This window comes from Bombina bombina, chromosome 1 (genome assembly GCF_027579735.1).
Source record: "Bombina bombina isolate aBomBom1 chromosome 1, aBomBom1.pri, whole genome shotgun sequence".
Classification (NCBI taxonomy): Eukaryota; Metazoa; Chordata; class Amphibia; order Anura; family Bombinatoridae; genus Bombina; species Bombina bombina.
The window spans coordinates 1,042,413,353-1,042,433,999 of record NC_069499.1 but is presented as its reverse complement, the minus strand read 5'-3'; the positions used below and the strand labels follow the sequence as shown (position 1 = coordinate 1,042,433,999).

The window sequence follows — 20,647 nt, the reverse complement described above, 5'->3', positions numbered from 1 at the left end:
TATTATTGTTAATTTGATCCATTGTGAGTCAGAATGGACCAAGAGGCTTTGCAAATTGTCACTTGCTCTTTGTGTTTTTGATGCCAATGTGGAACCACCAATCCCTTTCTGTTATTCATGTATTGAGAGGACTTTAAATTATAGGGATAGACCTTTCTCTGAGCCAACATATTCCAAGGCGGATGTTGTTCAGGAGTCTATTGACAATGTTCAATATATGCCGCAGCTTTCTCCTCAAACGTCCCAAAGTTTATCGCCCACACAAGCAGTGCCCTGCGCTTCCACTCTAAATCCTTCTGGGGTTACGTTACAAGACATCGCTTCTCTCATGTCTTCTGCAGTTTCTGATGTGTTGTCTGCTTTTCCCATGTTACAGGGAAAGCGTAAGAGGAAAAACAGATTCAGTAAGAGAGGTTTCTGACGCAGTTGTTGCTATTTCGAATGCCCCCTCCCAGAAGCCGGAGGAGGAGGATACCTTAGTAGCATCTGAAGGTGAAATTTCAAATTCTGACAGTGTAATTCCTCTTGCTGATACCAAAGTTGTATCTTTCAGATTTAAGCTAGAACACCTCCGTCTGTTACTCAAGGAGGTTTTAGCTACATTGGACGACTGCGACACCACGGTTGTAATTCATCCTAAGAAATCCAGTAAGCTAAACAAATATTTTGAAGTACCTTCCTTGGTGGAGGTTTTTCCTGTACCAGATCGAGCTACTGAGATCATTGCTAAGGAATGGGAGAGACCAGGTATTCCTTTTTCTCCTCCGATATTTAAAAAGATGTTTCCCATAGCAGACTCTATCAAGGAGTCTTGACAAACAGTACCCAAGGTGGAAGGGGCAGTTTCCACTCTGGCCAAGAGAACTACTATACCCATAGAGGATAGTTGTGCCTTTAAGGATCCTATGGATAAAAAATTAGAGAGGTTACTCAAGAAGATGTACGTACACCAGGGGTTACAATGGCAACCTGCAGTGTGAATTGCTACCGTCACTAGCGCGGCAGCATATTGGTTTGATGCATTGTCTGATGCTATTAGGACACTCCCCTTGATGAGATTCAGGATAGGATAAAAGCCCTTAAATTGGCTAATTACTTTATTACTGATGCTTCCCTACAGGTTATCAAGCTGGGAGCAAAGATTTCAGGCTTTGCCGTTTTAGCCAGAAGAGCCTTATGGTTAAAACCTTGGTCTGCGCATGTGTCATCTAAGTCTAAACTTTTAGCGATTCCTTACAAGGGGAAGACCTTGTTTGGACCAGGCTTGACGGAAATAATCTCTGATATCACGGGAGGAAAGGGTCATCTTCTCCCTCAAGATAAGAGAAACAAGCAAAAGGGACGTCAGAGTAATTTTCATTCCTTTCGAAATTTCAAAGGAAATTCTTCCACCTCCAAGCAGGAACAGCCTAAACCTTCATGGAGACCCATTCAGTCTTGGAATAAAGGAAAACAATCCAAGAAGCCTGCTATTGAATCAAAGACAGCATGAAGGGCATGCCCCCGATCTGGGACCGGATCTTGTAGGGGCAGACTTTCCTTCTTTGCTCAGGCTTGGGTTTGAGATGTTCATGATCCCTAGGCAGTAGAAATAGTGTCCCAGGGATACAAAATAGAGTTCAAAAGTTTTCCTCCCAGAGGTAGGTTTCTGCTTTCAAGATTATCTGTAGACCAGACAAAAAGAGAGGTGTTCTTACATTGTGTACGGGACCTCTCTGATCTAAGAGTGATAGTTCCTGTTCCGATGCAGGAACACGCTCTGGGATTTTATTCCAATCTGTTCGTGGCTCCCAAAAAAGAGGGAACCTTCAGACCAATTTTAGATCTCAAGAGTCTAAACAAATTCCTCAGAGTACCGTCCTTCAAGATGGAAACTATTCATTCCATTCTCGCTTTGGTCCAAGAGGGTCAATTTATGACAACAGTGGATTTAAAAGACGCGTACCTACATGTTCCCATTCACAGGGATCATCACAAGTTTATAAGGTTTGCTTTTCTAGACAATCACTTCCAATTCGTAGCTCTTCCTTTCGGTCTTGCCACAGCTCCCAGAATTTTCTCAAAGATTCTGGGATCTCTGTTGGCGGTGCTTCGATTATGGGGCATTGCAGTGGCACCCTATCTGGACGACATCCTGGTCCAGGCACCATCCTTTCAACAAGCAAGGTCCCACACGGAAATGTTGTTATCCTTTCTGCGATCTTACGGGTGGAAGGTAAATTTGGAAAAGAGCTCCTTATTTCCAAATACAAGGGTAACTTTCTTGGGAACCATAATAGATTCCCTATCAATGAAGATTTTTCTGACAGAAGTCAGGCAATCAAAGATTTTAGATTCTTGCCTAGTGCTTCAGTCCGCTCCTTGGCCATCAGTGGCTCAGTGCATGGAGGTAATCGGGCTGATGGTGGCGGCAATAAACATCATCCCATTCGCTCATTTCCATCTCAGACCTCTGCAGCTAGACATGCTCAGTCAATGGAACGGAGATTATGCCTATTTGTCTCTACGAATACTACTGAAGCAGGAGACAAGGGATTCTCTTCAATGGTGGTTGTCTCAGGATCATCTCTCCCAGGGAACCTGCTTTTGCAGACCCTCTGTTGGGTAATTGTGACAAGACGCCAGCCTTCTAGGATGGGGAGCAGTCTGGGGCTCCCTAAAGACTCAGGGAGTTGGACTCAGAGTCTGTTCTACCTATAAACATTCTGGAACTAAGAGCGATCTTCAATGCTCTTCTGGCCTGGCCCCAGTTAGCCTCAGCCCAGTTTATCAGGTTCCAGTCGGACAACATAACTTCAGTGGCTTACATCAATCATCAGGGAGGAAAGTGGAGTTCCTTGGCAATGACAGAGGTAGCCAAAATACTTTGGTGGGCGGAAGCCCACTCTTGCTGTCTGTCGGCGATCCACATCCCAGGGGTGGACAACTGGGAGGCGGACTTCCTGAACGGGCAGACTTTTCACCCGGGGGAGTGGGAACTCCATCCGGAAGTGTTTTCCAGCCCGATTCTCAGATGGGGTCAACCGGAATTGGATCTCATGGCATCTCATCAGAATGCCAAGCTTCCGAGGTACGGATCGAGGTCCAGGCTGTACTGATAGACGCCCTGGCAGTAGCATACCTATTTCCTCCGTTCGCTCTTCTTCTTTGGGTCATTGCTCGAATCAATCAGGAGAGGGCGTCAGTGATCCTCATTGCACCGGCTTGGCCTCACAGGATTTGGTATGCAGATCTGGTGGACATGTCGTCTCTTCCACCTTGGAGACTTCCGTTGGGGAAGGATCTTCTACTTTAAGGGCCCTTCCTTCATCTGAATCTAGTTTCTCTGACCTAACTGCTTGGAGATTGAATGCTTAATTTTATCCAAGCAGGGCTTTTCAGAATCGGTCATAGAAACCATGATTCAGGCTCATAAGCCTGTAACTAGAAGAATTTACTACAAGATATGGTGTAAATATCTCTATTGGTGTGAATCTAAGGGCTACTCTTGGAGTAGAGTTAGGATTCCTAGAATTTTGTCTTTTCTCCAAGAAGGTTTGGAGAAAGGATTATCGGCAAGTTCCCTAAAGGGTCAAATATCTGCCTTGTCTATTTTGTTACATAAGCGTCTGGCGGATGTACCAGACATGCAATCTTTTTGTCAGGATCTGTGTTCAAACCAGTTACTCCTCCCTGGAGTCTTAATTTAGTTCTTAAGGTTCTTCAAGGGGCTCCATTTGAGCCTAGGCATTCCTTAGATATTAAGTTATCTTGGAAAGTTTTGTTTCTTGTTGCTATTTCTTCTGCTCATAGAGTGTCAGAACTCTTGGCATTGCAGTATGAGTTTGCTTACCTTATTTTTCATTTGGATAAGGTAGTTTTACGTACAAAGTTAGGATTTCTACCTAAAGTAGTTTCTGACCGGAACATTAATCAGGAGATTGTTGTTCATTCCTTATGTCCTAATCGTTCTTCTCAGAAGGAACGACTGCTGCACAATTTAGACATGGTACGTGCTCTAAAATTTTATTTACAGAGGACTAAGGATTTTCCTCAGTCTTCTACCTTGTTTGTGGTTTTCTCGGGAAAATGTAAGGGACAGAAAGCCACGGCTACTTCGCTTTCCTTTTGGCTGAAGAGTATTATTCATTTTGCCTATGAAACTGCTGGACAGCGTCCTCCAGAGAGTGTTACGGCCCATTCCACGAGGGCTGTTGCTTCCTCATGGGCATTCAAAAATTAAGCTTCTGTGGAACAGATTTGCAAGGCTGCAACTTGGTCCTCTCTTCACACTTTTTCAAAATTCTACAAATTTGACACTTTTGCCTTGGCTGATGCCGCTTTTGGGAGAAAGGTTCTTCAAGCAGTGGTGCCTTCCATTTAGGTTCCCTGTCTTGTCCCTCCCTTATCATCTGTGTACTCTAGCTTGGTTATTGATTCCCAATAGTAATTAGATGATCCGTGGACTCATCATGTCATTAAAATGAAAATTTATGCTTACCTGATAAATTTATTTCTTTTTTGACACGATGAGTCCACGGCCTGCCCTGTTCTATAGACAGGTTGTTGGTTTGTTATAAACTTCAGGCACCTCTGCACCTTGTTGCTTCCTTTCTCTCCTTTACTTCGGTCGAATGACTGGGGTGGGAGGGGAGTGATATTTAACAGCTTTGCTGTAGTGCTCTTTGCCGCCTCCTGCAGGGTAGGAGTGATATTCCCGATAGTAATTAGATGATCCGTGGACTCATTGTGTCAAAAAAGAAATAAATTTATCAAGTAAGGTGATTATGGGGAACATATTTTAATACTATGTATAGATTCAATTGATTCACTTCTAGTAACAGACATTATTTTGGCTTAGTATTTGGTTAAATTAAAACGCTAATACGATTTTAACCAACGTGAGAAAAAATTTTAATTTTAAAATATTCATTTTTTTTTCTAGATAATTTTTACTACAAATATATTATATCAATGTGATAAATATAATAGTCTTACAGCCAGATTATATGTTAGTATATGCTTGGTTACAAAATTATTATTTAGCAGTAATCTCCAATTAAAATGTTGGTGTATTTATCTCAGCAGTTCCAACCAATAAAATGTATTCACATAAAAATATATTTATTACATTTTATATTTATTCCTTAATTCTAGATCAGTTATCCTTATGGACACCTTTAATTATATTTATGTAGAAACTAGATTATGAATCAATTAAACACACTTATTACAATACCACAAATGGTTCTATATAATTCCAATTAAAACCACCAGAAATTGTGTATTGTTAATACAACAGCCAATTTATATGCCAATTAATCTGAGCTGAAATAACCTCTTATTTAGCCACAATAAAACAAATGTTAAAATATATCAGAATAGCTACAAATACGTAATAAACACCAGAGAGATTTAACTACAATAACCAATTTATATGATATTTCACAATAGTAAAAATGAGTTATAAATATGGGATGTAAAATCCTTTCTTCTACTAGATACGATGAGTCCACAGATCCATCCTTACTTGTGGGATATCATCCTCCTGCTAACAGGAAGTGGCAAAGAGCACCACAGCAGAGCTGTATATATAGCTCCTCCCTTCTCTCCACCCCAGTCATTCTCTTTGCCTATACTAAGTAATAGGAAGAGGTAAAGTGAAAGAGGTGTTAAAATGATAGTTTTTATTTTCTTCAAACAAGACTTTTTTATTTTAAATGGTACCGGTGAGTGCTATTTTTCCTCAGGCAGCAGATGGATGAAGATTTCTGCCTGGAGGCTGATGATCTTAGCAGTTGTCACTAAGATCCAGAGGAGTTCCCACAGAATGGCTGAGCAGTACTTGAGAAGCTTCAGTGTGGGGAACGTTTTTCATGCTACAAGCATTGAGGTATGTTCAGTCATTTTTTTCTGGAGAGACTGTGGTATTTCAGAACTGGCTGACATAGTTCCCATGAGGGAAGGGGTAAGCAGTAATCCTACATGTCAATGAAGGGGTATTACTGGGACCTGTATATTATGGGCTAAGAATTGGTTGACACTGGTAACATAATGTTTTGATGAGGAAACGGTTTTATGTTTAAGGGCAACATAACGTTTTTATGAGGAAATGTTTTTTTTGTTTGATAGCACTGGAGGGTTTCACATGGCTTATAGTGTTATACTGGGAATATGAAAAACCCATATGGCTAGTTTCTATACCGCTTTACAGTGGTTTTTACTAGGCAGAGAGACATTGCATAGGATTGGCGGGGCCTAATTTTGTGCCTCAGATGCGCAGTTGAATTTCATATGAAGGCAGCAAGCTCCAGCTCCGGTGGGCCTAAGCTGAAGACATAGCCTAACAAAGTGATAGTGAGATTTCTCAGACCCCTGAGGGAAGGTAGGCGCCACAGCAGAGCTGTGGCGAGGTGCAGGGGGTTGCTATTCTATTTTTCATAACGTTTTTGGGTAAGGTTTTTTTCTAATAGAGGGTTAATTGTCCCTTACTTGTGGTGCAATCTTAGGTTACTAGATAAGACACATATATGCTAAAATTGTGAGAGTTAGAACATTTTAAAGCAGTTTTGGAAAAATAGTACGCTTTTTTAATCTTAAAGGCACAGTACCGTTTTTTCAGATTGTTGTTTTTTTTCATTAAATAAAGTGTTTTCAAGACTTTTTGTGGTTATTACTAGCCTGTTCAACATGTCTGACATTGAGGAAAGTCAATGCTCTATGTGTTTAGAAGCCATTGTGGAACCCCCACTTACATTGTGTCCCTCATGTACTGAAAGGGCCTTACATTGCAAAGAACATATTTTAAGTGATAAAAGTATGTCTAAGGATGATTCTCAGTCTGAAGAGAATCCGGTTATGCCATCCAATTCTCCCCAAGTGTCACAACCTTTAACGCCCACTCAAGCGACGCCAAGTACTTGTAGTGCGTCTAATTCTTTTACCCTGCAAGATATGGCTGCAGTTATGTCTACTACCATTACAGAGGTATTATCTAAACTGCCAGGTTTACAGGGTAAGCTCAGTAGGTCCGGTATTAGAGTAAATGCTGAGCCCTCTGATGCTTTATTGGCCATCTCCGATGTACCCTCACAGTGTTCTGAGTTGGGGTAGGGGAATTGCTGTCTGAGGGAGAGCTTTCAAACTCAGGAAATGTGTTCCCTCAAACAGACTCGGACGTGAAGGCCTTTAAATTTAAGCTTGAACACCTCCGCCTGTTACTCCGGGAGGTTTTAGCGACTCTCGATGATTGTGACCCTATTGTAATACCACCAGAGAAATTGTGTAAAATGGATAAATATCTAGAGGTCCCTACTTACACTAATGTTTTTCCAGTACCTAAAAGGATTTCGGACATTGTTACTAAGGAATGGAACAGACCAGGCATTCCGTTTTCTCCCCCTCTTACTTTTAAGAAAATGTTTCCAATATCTGACACCATTCGGGGTTCCTGGCAGACGGTCCCTAAGGTGGAGGGAGCTATTTCTACCCTGGCTAAGCGTACAACTATACCTATTGAGGACAGTTGTGCTTTCAAAGATCCTATGGATAAAAAATTAGAGAGTCTTTTAAAGAAATTGTTTATTCATCAGGGTTTTCTTCTACAACCTATAGTGTGCATTGTTCCAGATACTACTGCAGCAGCTTTTTGGTTTGAGGCTCTAGAGGAGTCTCTTAAGGTTGAGACCCCGTTAGATGATATTTTGGATAGAATTAAGGCTCTCAAGCTTGCTAATTCTTTTATTACCGATGCCACTTTTCAAATGGCTACATTAGTGGCAAATAATGCAGGCTTTGCCATTTTTGCGCGTAGAGCGTTATGGCTCAAGTCTTGGTCTGCTGATGTGTCATCAAAATCTAAGCTTTTAGCTATTCCTTTTAAAGGTAAGACCCTATTCGGGCCTGAACTAGAGGAAATCATTTCCGACATTACTGGAGGTAAAGGTCACGCCCTTCCTCAGGACAAGACTGTTAAGATGAGGGCTAAACAAAATAATTTTCGTTCCTTTCAAAACTTTAAAGGCGGACCCTCTACTTCCTCCTCCGCCACAAAGCAGGAGGGGAATTTTGCACAATCCAAGTCAGTCTGGAGACCTAACCAGACCTGGAATAAAGGTAAACAGGCTAAGAAGCCCGCTGCTGCTACCAAGAAAGCATGAAGGGGCAGCCCTCGATCCGGGAGCGGATTTAGTAGGGGGCAGACTTTCTCTCTTCGCTCAGGCTTGGGCAAGGGATGTTCAGGATCCCTGGGCATTAGAAATTGTGACCCAGGGGTATCGACTAGAATTCAAGGATTTTCTCCCAAGAGGGAGATTTCATCTTTCACGTTTGTCTGTAGACCAGACAAAAAGAGAGGCGTTCTTACGCTGTGTAGAAGACCTCTATACCATAGGTGTAATTTGTCCAGTTCCAAACCTAGAACAGGGACAGGGGTTTTACTCAAATCTGTTTGTGGTTCCCAAAAAAGAGGGAACCTTCAGACCGATTTTAGATCTCAAATGTCTAAACAAATTTCTCAGAGTCCCATCGTTCAAGATGGAGACCATATGAACAATTTTACCAATGATCCAGGAAGGTCAATATATGACCACCGTGGACTTGAAGGATGCGTATCTTCACATTCCTATCCACAAGGATCATCACCAGTTTCTCAGGTTCACCTTCCTGGACAAACACTATCAGTTTGTGGCCCTTCCTTTCGGATTGGCCACAGCTCCCAGAATCTTCACAAAGGTGCTAGGGTCCCTTCTGTTGGTTCTAAGGCCGCAGGGCATAGCAGTGGCGCCCTATCTGGACGATATTTTGATTCAGGCGTCAACTTACCATCTAACCAAATCTCACACGGACATCGTGTTGGCTTTTCTATGAAATCACGGTTGGAAAGTGAATATAGAAAAGAGTTCACTAGTTCCACTAACAAGAGTTCCATTTCTGGGAACTCTTATAGACTCGGTAGACATGAAATTATTTCTGACAGAGGTCAGAAAGCCAAAGATTCTAAATACTTGCCGAGCACTTCAGTCCCTTCTCCGGCCATCAGTGGCTCAGTGCATGGAGGTCATTGGATTAATGGTAGTGGCAATCGACATCGTTCCGTTTGCACGCTTTCATCTCAGGTCACTGCAGCTGTGCATGCTCAGACAGTGGAATGGGGATTATGCGAATTTATCTCCTCAGATAAATCTGGATCAAGAGACCAGAGACTCTCTTCTGGTGGTTGTCACAGGATCATCTGTCCCAGGGCATGTGCTTCCGCAGGCCAGCATGGGTAATAGTGACGACGGACGCCAGCCTCTTGGGCTTGGGTGCAGTGTGGAATTCCCTAAAGGCTCAGGGTGTTTGGACTCAGGAGGAGTCTCTCCTACCAATCAATATTCTGGCATTGAGAGCAATATTCAACGCGCTTCAGACGTGGCCTCAGTTTGCTTTGGCCAAATTCATAAGATTCCAGTCGGACAATATCACGACAGTAGCATACTGTTCTCTAGCGATGATAGAGGTTTCAAAGATAATCCGATGGGCGGAGGCTCACTCTTGCCATCTATCAGCAATCTATATCCCAGGAGTATAGAACTGGGAAGCGGATTTTCTAAGTCGTCAGACTTTTCATCCGGGGGAGTGGGAGCTCCATCCGGAGGTGTTTGCAGCATTGATCCGTCAATGGGGCACACCGGAATTGGATCTGATGGCATCTCGTCAGAATGCAAACTTCCTTGTTATGGGTCCAGATCAAGGGATCCCAAAGCCGTACTGATAGATGCTCTAGCAGTACCTTGGTCGTTCAACCTGGCTTATGTGTTTCCTCCATTTCCTCTCCTACCTCGTCTGATTGCAAGGATCAAACAGGAGAGGGCTTCAGTAATCCTGATAGCGCCTGCGTGGCCACGCAGGACTTGGTATGCAGATCTAGTGGACATGTCATCTCTGCCACCGTGGAAACTGCCATTGAGACAGGACCTTCTCATCCTAGGTCCGTTCCAGCATCCAAATCTAAATTATCTGTAGCTGACTGCCTGGAGTTTGAACGCTTGATTTTATCTAAGCGGGGATTCTCTGAGTCGGTCATTGATACCTTGATTCAGGCTCGAAAGCCTGTCACTAGGAAAATTTACCATAAGATATGGCGTAAATATCTTTATTGGTGCAAATCCAAGGGCTACTCATGGAGTAGGGTTAGGATTCCTAGGATTTTGTCCTTTCTCCAAGAAGGATTGGAGAAGGGATTATCAGCTAGTTCCTTAAAGGGACAAATTTCTGCTTTGTCAATTTTACTACACAGGCGTCTGGCGGATGTCCCAGACGTTCAGTCTTTTTGTCAGGCTTTAGTCAGAATCAAGCTTGTGTTTAAACCTGTTGCTCCGCCATGGAGTTTGAATTTAGTTCTCAATGTTCTTCAAGGGGTTCCGTTTGAACCTATGCATTCCAAGGATATTAAGCTTTTATCCTGGAAAGTTTTGTTCTTAGTTGCTATCTCTTCTGCTCGAAGGGTGTCTGAGCTTTCTGCGTTACAATGTGATTCTCCTTATCTTATATTCCATTCTGATAAGGTGGTGTTGCGTACTAAACATGGATTCCTTCCTAAGGTTGTTTCAAATAAGAATATTAATCAGGAAATTGTTGTTCCTTCCTTGTGTCCTAATCCTTTGTCTAAAAAGGAATTTCTGTTACATAATTTGGACGTGGTTCGGGCCTTGAAGCTTTACTTACCAGCGACCAAGGATTTCCGTCAAACATCTTCTCTATTTGTTGTTTATTCTGGAAAGTGTAGGGGTCAAGAAGCTACAGCTACCTCTCTTTCTTTTTGGCTGAAAAGCATCATCCGTTTGGCATAAGAGACTGCTGGACAGCAGCCTCCTGAAAAAATTACGGCTCATTCTACTAGAGCCATGGCTTCCACATGGGCTTTTAAAAATGATGCTTCTGTTGAACAGATTTGTAAGGCTGTGACTTGGTCCTCCCTTCATACCTTTTCCAAATTTTCCAAATTTGATACTTTTGCTTCTTCTGAGGCTATTTTTGGGAGAAAAGTTCTTCAAGCAGTGGTGCCTTCTGTTTAGGTATCTGTCTTGTCCCTCCCGTTCATCCGTGTCCTGTTGCTTTGGTATTGTATCCCACAAGTAAGGATGAATCCGTGGACTCGACGTATCTAGTAGAAGAAAAGGAAATTTATGCTTACCTGATAAATTGATTTCTTCTATGATACGACGAGTCCACGGCCCTCCCTGTCATTTTAGACAGATTATATTTTTGTTTTCAAAACTTCAGTCACCTCTGCACCTTTTAGCTTTTCTTTTCTCTTCCTATACCTTCGGTCGAATGACTGGGGGTGGAGAAAAGGGAGGAGCTATATATATATACAGCTCTGCTGTGGTGCTGTTTGCCACTTCCTGTTAGCAGGAGGATAATATCCCACAAGGATGAATCCATGGACTCGTCGTATCGTGGAAGAAATCAATTTATCAGGTAAGCATAAATTTCCTTTTCTAGCAAATAAAATTACTTGGCATCAAAATTATTATTTTTAAACTACACCCGGCTGTGGAACATAGATTTAAAATACAAAGTACCTCTTTAAATCACTAGCTTCAATTAAACTGTAGCAACAATGAATGTATTTGCTTTAAAATATTAAATTAATCACCATATACATTACCACATAAGCCAGTATGAGAATTTTCAGCTTTTTCAGATAAATCTGTTCACCTCATAAATAAGAAAGGTATTTGCAATTATGGAAAAAGAAACTTAGCCCAATTTTGCTTTATAGAGACTGTGCTCCAAAGGCAGCAGTTGTGAGTCAGTCATAATTCCAGCAAAGACCTCTTTCTTTCCTCTTGCGTGAGCTTTTATCCAGTGATAAGCCTGCATATATTTAGTAATTATTGGTGAATATTTGGATACGCACCATTGGTGCTCGTCTATGATAGGCCCTTCGGAGCTTAAAGGCACAGTCAAGTCCAAAAAAAAACTTTCATGTTTTAAATAGGGCATGCAATTTTAAACAACTTCCCAATTTACTTTTATCACCAATTTTGCTTTGTTCTCTTGGTATTCTTAGTTGAAAGCTAAAACTAGGAGGTTCATATGCTAATTTTAAACAACTTCCCAATTTACTTTTATCACCAATTTTGTTTTGTTCTCTTGGTATTCTTAGTTGAAAGCTAAAACTAGGAGGTTCATATGCTAATTTCTTAGACCTTGAAGACTGCCTCTAATCTGAATACATTTTGACCACTAGAGGGCATTAGTTCACATGTTTCATATAGATAACATTGAGCTCATGCACGTAAAGTGACCTAGGAGTGAGCACTGATTGGCTAAACTGCATGTCTGTCAAAAGAACTGAAATAAGGGGGCAGTCAGCAGAAGCTTAGATGCAAGATAATTACAGAGGTAAAACGTGTATTATTATAACTGTGTTGGTTATGCAAAACTGGGGAATGGGTAATAAAGGGATTAACTTTCTTTTTTAACAACAAAAATTCTGGTGTTGACTGTCCCTTTAACATCTCATTTGCTTACTGGAAAGACATATGGTTATTTGATACTTCAACCCATTTGGCTGTAATTCCCGCATAAACCACCAGAGGGCAACATGAGCAGGAAAAACGGCTTTGTTAGCACATTATTATATCCAAATGTATCTGTAATATACTTACTATTTCCTGATATTAAAGGGCCAGTAAACCTAAAAAATAATTATGTTAGCTTTAAGCAATGTAATATTGCCTGTGATTTTTTATAAAAAAAAGACTGTTTTTCAGACCCGCTCTCTGTGCTCTTCTAAGCGGGTCTGTTTTTATCACAGAGCGCATCTGGCCAGCCGTCTAGTCACAGCCTGGCCCGACCATTACACTCAGTGCAGCTCGCTCCTGCTCTGTCTGACAGATGGCACAATCGGGCCGGGCTGTGACTAGACAGCTGGCCAGATACACTCTGTGATTAAAAACAGACCTGCTCAGAAGAGCATAGAGAGCCGGTCTAAAAAAGTATTTTTTTTATAAAAATTCACAGGCAATATTAGATTCCATAAAGCTAACGCTAATATAGTTATATAATTCTGCACAATGTGCAGAATTATATAACATTATTTTTTAGGTTTACTGGCCCTTTAATAAATTATATGTTCAGCATATATGGGACCATATAGTACTATTTAATCTGATTATTTTCATACTAAACATGAGTATATCTTTTAAAATATTCCTACAAACATTATATATATATATATATATATATATATATATATATATATATATACACACAACTCCTATAAACTCAGATATTAGGTTTATGCACAACCTTAAATCTACATAATATACCTATCTGATGCATTTCATACAATTCTACTTATAATATTTTAAGAGATGTATTTAAAATCACATTTTTATGAGGGGATTTTAATACTTTTAGCATGAATTTAATTAAAGGGACAGTCAAGTCCAAAAAAACCCATTCATGATGTAATTTTAAACAACTTTCCAATTAACTTTTATCATTAATTTTGCTTTGTTCTCTTGGTATTCTTAGTTGAAAACGAATTCTAGGAGGTTCATATGCTAATTTCTTAGACCTTGAAGACTGCCTCTAATCTGAATGCATTTTGACCACTAGAGGGTGTTAGTTCATGTGTTTCATATAGATAACATTGAGCTCATGCACGTGAAGTTAGCCTGGAGTGAGCACTGATTGGCTGAAATGAAAGTCTGTCAAAAGAACTGAAATAAGGAGGCAGTTTTCAGAGGCTTAGATACAAGGTAATCCCAGCAGTAAAATGTGTATTTATATAACAGTGTTGGTTATGCAAAACAGGGGAATGGGTAATAAAGGGATAATCTTTTTAAACAACAAAAAATCTGGTGTTTACGGTCCCTTTAATATTTCAGTTCATATTCTGATTAAAGGGATACTAACCCCTCAGTGATTCTTTCATGATTCAGATAGAGCATGCAATTTTAAGCAACTTTTTAATTTACTCCTATTATCAATTTTTCTTTGTTCTCATGTTATCTTGATTTGAAAAAGCAGTAATAAAAGGTTAGGAGCCGGCCCATTTTTTAGTTCAGCACCTTGGTAGAGCTGCTGATTGGTTTGCTACATTTAGCCACAAATCAGCAAGTGCTACCCATGTGCTGAACAAAAAATGGTCTGGCTCTAAAGCTTACAGTACTGCTTTTTCAAATCAAGATAGCATGAGAACAAAGAAAATTGCTAATAGGAGTAAATTAGAAAGGTGCTTAAAATCTCATGCTCTATCTGAATCATGAAATAAAAAAATTGGGTTTAGTATCCCTTTAAGTGCATATCTTGCTAAGGTTATTTTGAATGCATGAAAACACAGATATGATATATTTCATTGGACAACACTGGTTTCTGAAAGGAAAGAAACAATGTTATTCATTTTGAAATGAGTAGACATTTTAAATCCACCAATGTAGCTTTTATTTATATTTAATTTAGCAGACATTCATCCAACATGGTATATTTTTCAGATCAATACATATACAGATATTGTTTTAATATGATCTGAGTATAAATGGAACATTTGACAATTACACAATTCATTTTACATGAAGTTCTAATTTCTCCTTTTTTAAACCAAGATTTACATTGCCAGTTTGTCTGGGAAGATGTTTATGTAGCTCAGTATATCCCAATTTGCACTGAAGTGTGAATAGTAATTTTCATGTAAACCAGTTCTTCTTTGCATATACTTGGGCTTCAAAGATTCATTAGACAGTATGTCTTATCTGCACATGGGATCATTACCTGGTAACTTTTCTTACATAGACGAAAGATCAGGACATCCTGAGTTTTACAAGTGTATTTCTTTTGTTCTACAAGTCTGTGTTTCAGAACAAAAAGGGAGGGGTTGATATCACCCATTCCAGCATTTGTTCACAATGCAGCTAAATCAATTCATAGTAGATATTAGCTAAATGAGATATTAAATTATGTGATATCCAATGCCACTCAGCCATACCCTGACACTAAGGGCTTTCTATGATTTTTTTTTAGAGCCAGGCAAAGATCTATAGAAAAGTTATAGGTTATTATCCTATATCAATACAAATTCTTGCAAATATGGTTGATTCATTGAGAGCTGTAAACATTTACCCCTGGATGACAAGGGACTGATAATACAAGGCAGATACCTGATATTCTATGGGAAGACATTTGGACAAGTGGAGGTGCCCCTTCTTGCCATAATGTGGAGAAGAGTGATCTATGAAAGGTCATAAATAACTAGTTTTCCCATCTGCTTTCAACAAGATTAGGACAATGAATGACAATGGTGTAAAAGAGAATACAAAATTATATTATAAGTATATTAATAAATCACTAGATACAGTAAACAATAGAAATTAATTAATACAATTATTAAAGGGACATTAAAGACTAAATAAATTATATATGGAATGATGCAAATAAGAAATTAGTCTGAGAATAACATGTAGATGTATTTGTAAGTTTCATTTCTTGTTAAATAGTGACAAAATAAGTGTAGAATTTTAGTGTCTATAAAACAATAGGAGCTGCCATGTAACTTAGGTTACCTTCTCTGCTGTGGCCAATTAGAGACAGTTATAAATAGGTCACTAGTGTGTGCAGCCAATAGCTGTGTAGAATAAGACATTTTTCTGCACTTCCATTTCTAACAGGAACTGAAAAAGTTTACAATTTCAGAATGGAATTACAGGAAAATGGAACAAAAAAAAAGAAGTTTTTTTTTCATATTACCATATCAAAGTGTTTACTGTCCCTTTAAGAGGAATTTACTGATTATCTATGCCAATACTGCTTACAGTAAAGTTATTGACAATGGTTTCAAATTTGTGGCCAAATTACCTCCTACAATTAGTAAAAAAGAATTAACAAGGCTAAGGTCACAAAACCCAATTGGCTACACAAGATAAAAGGCTCCTTTAAATGTGGTCATAGACCATGTCATGTAAATGTTGTGCTTATGTATGCAAATCTAGGAAGTTTAGCTCTAATAATACTGGTCAAACTTATACTGTCAATAGTAGGGTCACTTGAAACAAACAATTTTTTAAGGAGGTCTTTTTGATTAGACCTGATATCCTGATGGCATAAATCAAAGGTATGTTGATTTTTTTTTTTTAGGTGTTGGGTTTGTTTGTTTACCCTTCCTATTCTCCTGTATGAGATAAAAAAGCATTGAAGCATTTTGACATAACAGGGCTAAATTAATTTGAAGTGCTTTTTCCTCCTCCATTTCTTTTCCTGTGTATGTGACTTCCTCCAAGTCTCCTTTTGTATAATATTGTGCCTTTGCCTCACAGTATTGGGCTCACAATCATAATTGCCTTGTTTTCATCTTTATAACAAAGTATTAAAATATAGCTTGGAACTTTGCTGGATACTTTCTTATTGCTTTTATTTTAATGTTGTAGTACAATGGTCAGTTTAACTAACTTATAAAACTTACTCTTAAGAGTTAAACAAACAGGTGTTCACTTCACATTGTTTAACTATCTGATGATGATTGGTTAAGGGTTACATCCTTTTCCTTTATAAATTAGCCTCTGGTGTTAGTAAGGATCTCTGAGGAAGTGTGACCAGTGGAGCAGGAAACACGTGAGATCTTTTGTTGGTATGACCCAGGATTTAAATGTATTTATATATGTTCACAATAAACTACAGACTTTTTACCTGCATTTAAGTGTAGTCTGCAATATTTGCCTTTTTTGTTATGTGAACAAAGAGACTGATGTGATTTATATTTGCATCTTATCTTTGGCTATTCTTATTTTTTAATTCCCCTTTGAAATAGCTAACTGATCATATTTTGGGATTCTTGTTTGACTACATCACCCCGTCTCTCATTTCCTTAAACTTTGTTGGACCTCACTCCCTTCTGTATAGTACCTGGATTTCAATAGTTTAACCCTGAAAGAAAGCCTTAAAGAGAATGAACTCATGTGGTATAGGCAAATAGTTTAAGGTGTATCTTTATCAGGTCCGTATAACAACCTTAGAAATAAAAGAATATAATAATGTATTTTTTACTAATCTTTCCCAGTAGAAAATGCATCATGGTTTGGTATACACCACCTGTTATAGTGAAGCAGAAATCCAGATATTTTGTCACTTAAAGCAAAATTCATACATTATAATGGGACCGGAGTATGTTATCAAATTTGATAGTGCTTAATCATTTAGGGATTTTTACCAAGAACTCAAAAAAAAAAAAACGTCCATCTTCTTGAGCAATATAATTACAGCAGCGTGGGAGCGCTCAGGACATCCGCTCTGTGCGATCGTATGCGCTGGTGTGATCTTCACGTAGGCAAACACTCCCCCCTTCCTGACGTCACAATGACGCGCCACAGAAACAATCAGCTGTGCCGGTGCAATGCTAGAAGCGATCCACCACCGCTTCCATAAAACAACTACAAATGCAACATCCAATGCACCCGGTGGCTGTTGAAGAGTATGTAGTGAAGGAAAAAAAAATGACAAAAGGCTCAGTTGCGTTTGCAAAAATATATATTCCAGTGAAGTTCAATAGCAGAAGTGAAGGTAACAGACAGGCATTAGGATAGCAGGTCAAACGCGTTTCATATATGCTACATTACTTCATCAGTGACCATATATGAAACACGTTTGACCTGCTATCCTAATGCCTGTCTGTTACCTTCACTTCTGCTATTGAACTTCACTGGAATATATATTTTTGCAAACTCAACTGAGCCTTTTGTCATTTTTTTTTCCTTCAATACATACTCTTCAACAGCTACCGGGTGCATTGGATGTTGCATTTGTTCTTGAGCAATATATAGGCTTTAATTTTTTTTTTTTTTTTTACTTTTTGTCTTCTTAAGTAAGCAACAAGTTAATATCCCAATAAAAGAATCCATTAACTGTCTCAAAAGAAATTGCAAGAACAATATTTCATATCAAACAATGGCTAAAAGTAATTTCAATAAAAAAAAAAAAAAAAACTCATTTGATGTGATAAAAGTCTTTATTTGTTTTAAGAAAATTTTGTTTTTGCTTCACTTTACACTTATTTTATGAACAGATTAATGGTTTTAAGCTATAGATATTTCAGCAGCGTTTAATGTCCTATACACCTGTGCGATATTGATAAGCAGCAGAATTAGTTTTTCAACAAATGTACAAATTTCCTCTTGCAACTTATGTCAAGCTGAAAAAGGACAAAAAAACCATGGTCAGAAAAGGCATTTTAATGACAATATATACATTTTTCTTTAAAAGTTTTGTTTGTTTAAAGTGAATGTAAAGTTTCACCAAGTAGTGCCCGGTTTTTAAAAATCCGATTAAAATCAGGGGCACTTTCATTGAAGAAACTTTACATTGCACCATATTTGTAGAAATACTTACCTCTTCGTTTTGAAAGCCGCTCCAGAGCTTCGCCAGCCCGTCGCAAGCCTCTTCCTACGTCAGCAATGACGATTCCTGCATCCTCCAATCAGGGCTCCCCCCTGTGATTGGAGGAAGGCCGGAATAGTCATTGCTGATGTAGGAAGAAGCTTTCGACCGGCGGGGGAAGCTACATCAGCGATCCGGCTTTCAAGACGAAGAGGTAAGGATTTCTACAAATATGGTGCAATGTAAAGTTTCATCACTGAAAGTGCCCCTGTTTTTAATAATATTTTTAAAAACCGGGCACTACTTGATGAAACTTTGCATTCACTTTAATAAGAAATATTTTGGTAGAGAGAACATGACCAAATCGCAGTGAAATGTATTTTAGATGCTAGACATAATTTATTCTAAATAAAGGTTAGTAACGTTATAAAAATAGTTTTGCAATTACATACTTATTGTAGACCCAAGTCCATCTTTAACCCCTTAATGACCGGACCATTTTTCAATTTTCTTACCCTTAATGACAATGGCTATTTTTACATTTCTGCGGTGTTTGTGTTTAGCTGTAATTTTCCTCTTACTCATTTACTGTACCCACACATATTATATACCGTTTTTCTCGCCATTAAATGGACTTTCTAAAGATACCATTATTTTCATCATGTCTTATAATTTACTACAAAAAAAAATAATAAAATGAGGAAAAAAATGGAAAAAAAAAACACTTTTTCTAACTTTGACCCCCACAATCTGTTACACATCTACAATCACCAAAAAACACCCATGCTAAATAGTTTCTAAATTTTGTCCTGAGTTTAGAAATACCCAATGTTTACATGTTCTTAGCTTTTTTTTGCAAGTTATAGGGCCATAAATACAAGTAGCACTTTGCTATTTCCAAACCACTTTTTTTCAAAATTAGCGCTAGTTACATTGGAACCCTGATATCTGTCAGGAATACCTGAATATCCCTTGACATGTATATATTTTTTGTTAGAAGACAACCCAAAGTATTGATCTAGGCACATTTTGGTATATTTTATTCCACCATTTCACCGCCAAAAGCGAGCAAATAAAAAAAAAAAAAAAAAAAAACTTTACATTTTTCACAATTTTAGGTTTCTCACTGAAATTATTTACAAACAGCTTGTGCTATTATGGCACAAATTGTAAAAGCTTCTTTGGGATCCCCTTTGTTCAGAAATAGCAGACTTCTATGGCTTTGGCATTGCTTTTTGGTAATTAGAAGGCTGCTAAATGCTGCTGCGCACCACACTTAAATTATGCCCAGCAGTGAAGGGGTTAATTAGGTAGGTTGTAGGGAGCTTGCAGGGTTAATTTTAGCTTTAGGGTAGAGATCAGCCTCCCACCTGACACATCCCACCCCCTGATCCCTCCCAAACAGCTCTCTTCCCTCCCCCACCCCACAAATGTCCCCGCCATCTTAAGTACTGGCAGAAAGTCTGCCAGTACTAAATAAAAGGAGTTTTTTTTTTTTTTATAAAAAAAATAAAATATTTTAGCTGTGATGGACTCCTGCCTTAGCCCCAACCTCCATGATCCCCCCCCCCCCCAGCTCTCTAACCCTCTCCCCTATCTAATTGCGGCCATCTTGGGTACTGGCAGCTGTCTGCCAGTACCCAATTTGCCCAAAAACAAAAGTATTTTTTGCTCTTTTGCTTTTTTTTGGGGTTTTCTGTAGTGTAGCAGCCCCCCACAATACCCCTACCCCCTCCCAGATCCTTTCATATTATTTAAAAAAAAAATCTTTCCCCCCCCCCCATCTCATTGGTGCCAGTGGCCAGCTAATGCGCGCGCACGCGCGCCCCCCGCACGCTCCCGGCGTGCACATTGCACTTCTAGGAACCGGATGCCGGGTAGCGATGGGCCGCCCACCCGCCTCCCTGTTGCGCTCCCACCAACGAACCGGCACCATCGCTACCGGTGCAGAGAGGGCCACAGAGTGGCCCTCTCTGCATCGGAGTCTTCTAAAAAGTTATTGCAGGATGCCTCCATATGGAGGCATCACTGCAATACCCTGAGAGCTGCTGGAAGCGATTGCGATCGATTCCAGCACTCTCTTAGACAACTGACGTACCAGGTACGTCCATTGTCATTAACTACTTGTTAATGCATGACGTACCTGGTACGTCAGTTGTCATTAAGGGGTTAAGCAACGTGAAACCCAACATTTTTCTTCCATGATTCAGATAGAACATACACTTTTAATCAATTTTCCAATTTACTTCTATTATATAATTTGCTTTATTTTCTTTATATACTTTGTTGAAGAAGCAGTAATGCACTA

At 39.3% G+C, this 20,647-nt stretch overlaps 1 protein-coding gene across 1 annotated transcript in view; it reads right to left on the bottom strand.

Moving 5' to 3' along the window:
• Nucleotides 1-17,952: 17,952 nt before the first annotated feature.
• The window catches only part of EIF6 (eukaryotic translation initiation factor 6), a 40,722-nt gene continuing 38,027 nt past the window's right edge, over nucleotides 17,953-20,647 (bottom strand). Inside the window, exon 7 of the mRNA XM_053720650.1 lies at nucleotides 17,953-18,154. Coding sequence (XP_053576625.1) covers nucleotides 18,145-18,154 — 10 coding nt within the window. The 3' untranslated portion in view covers nucleotides 17,953-18,144. The remainder of the gene's footprint in view (nucleotides 18,155-20,647) is intronic.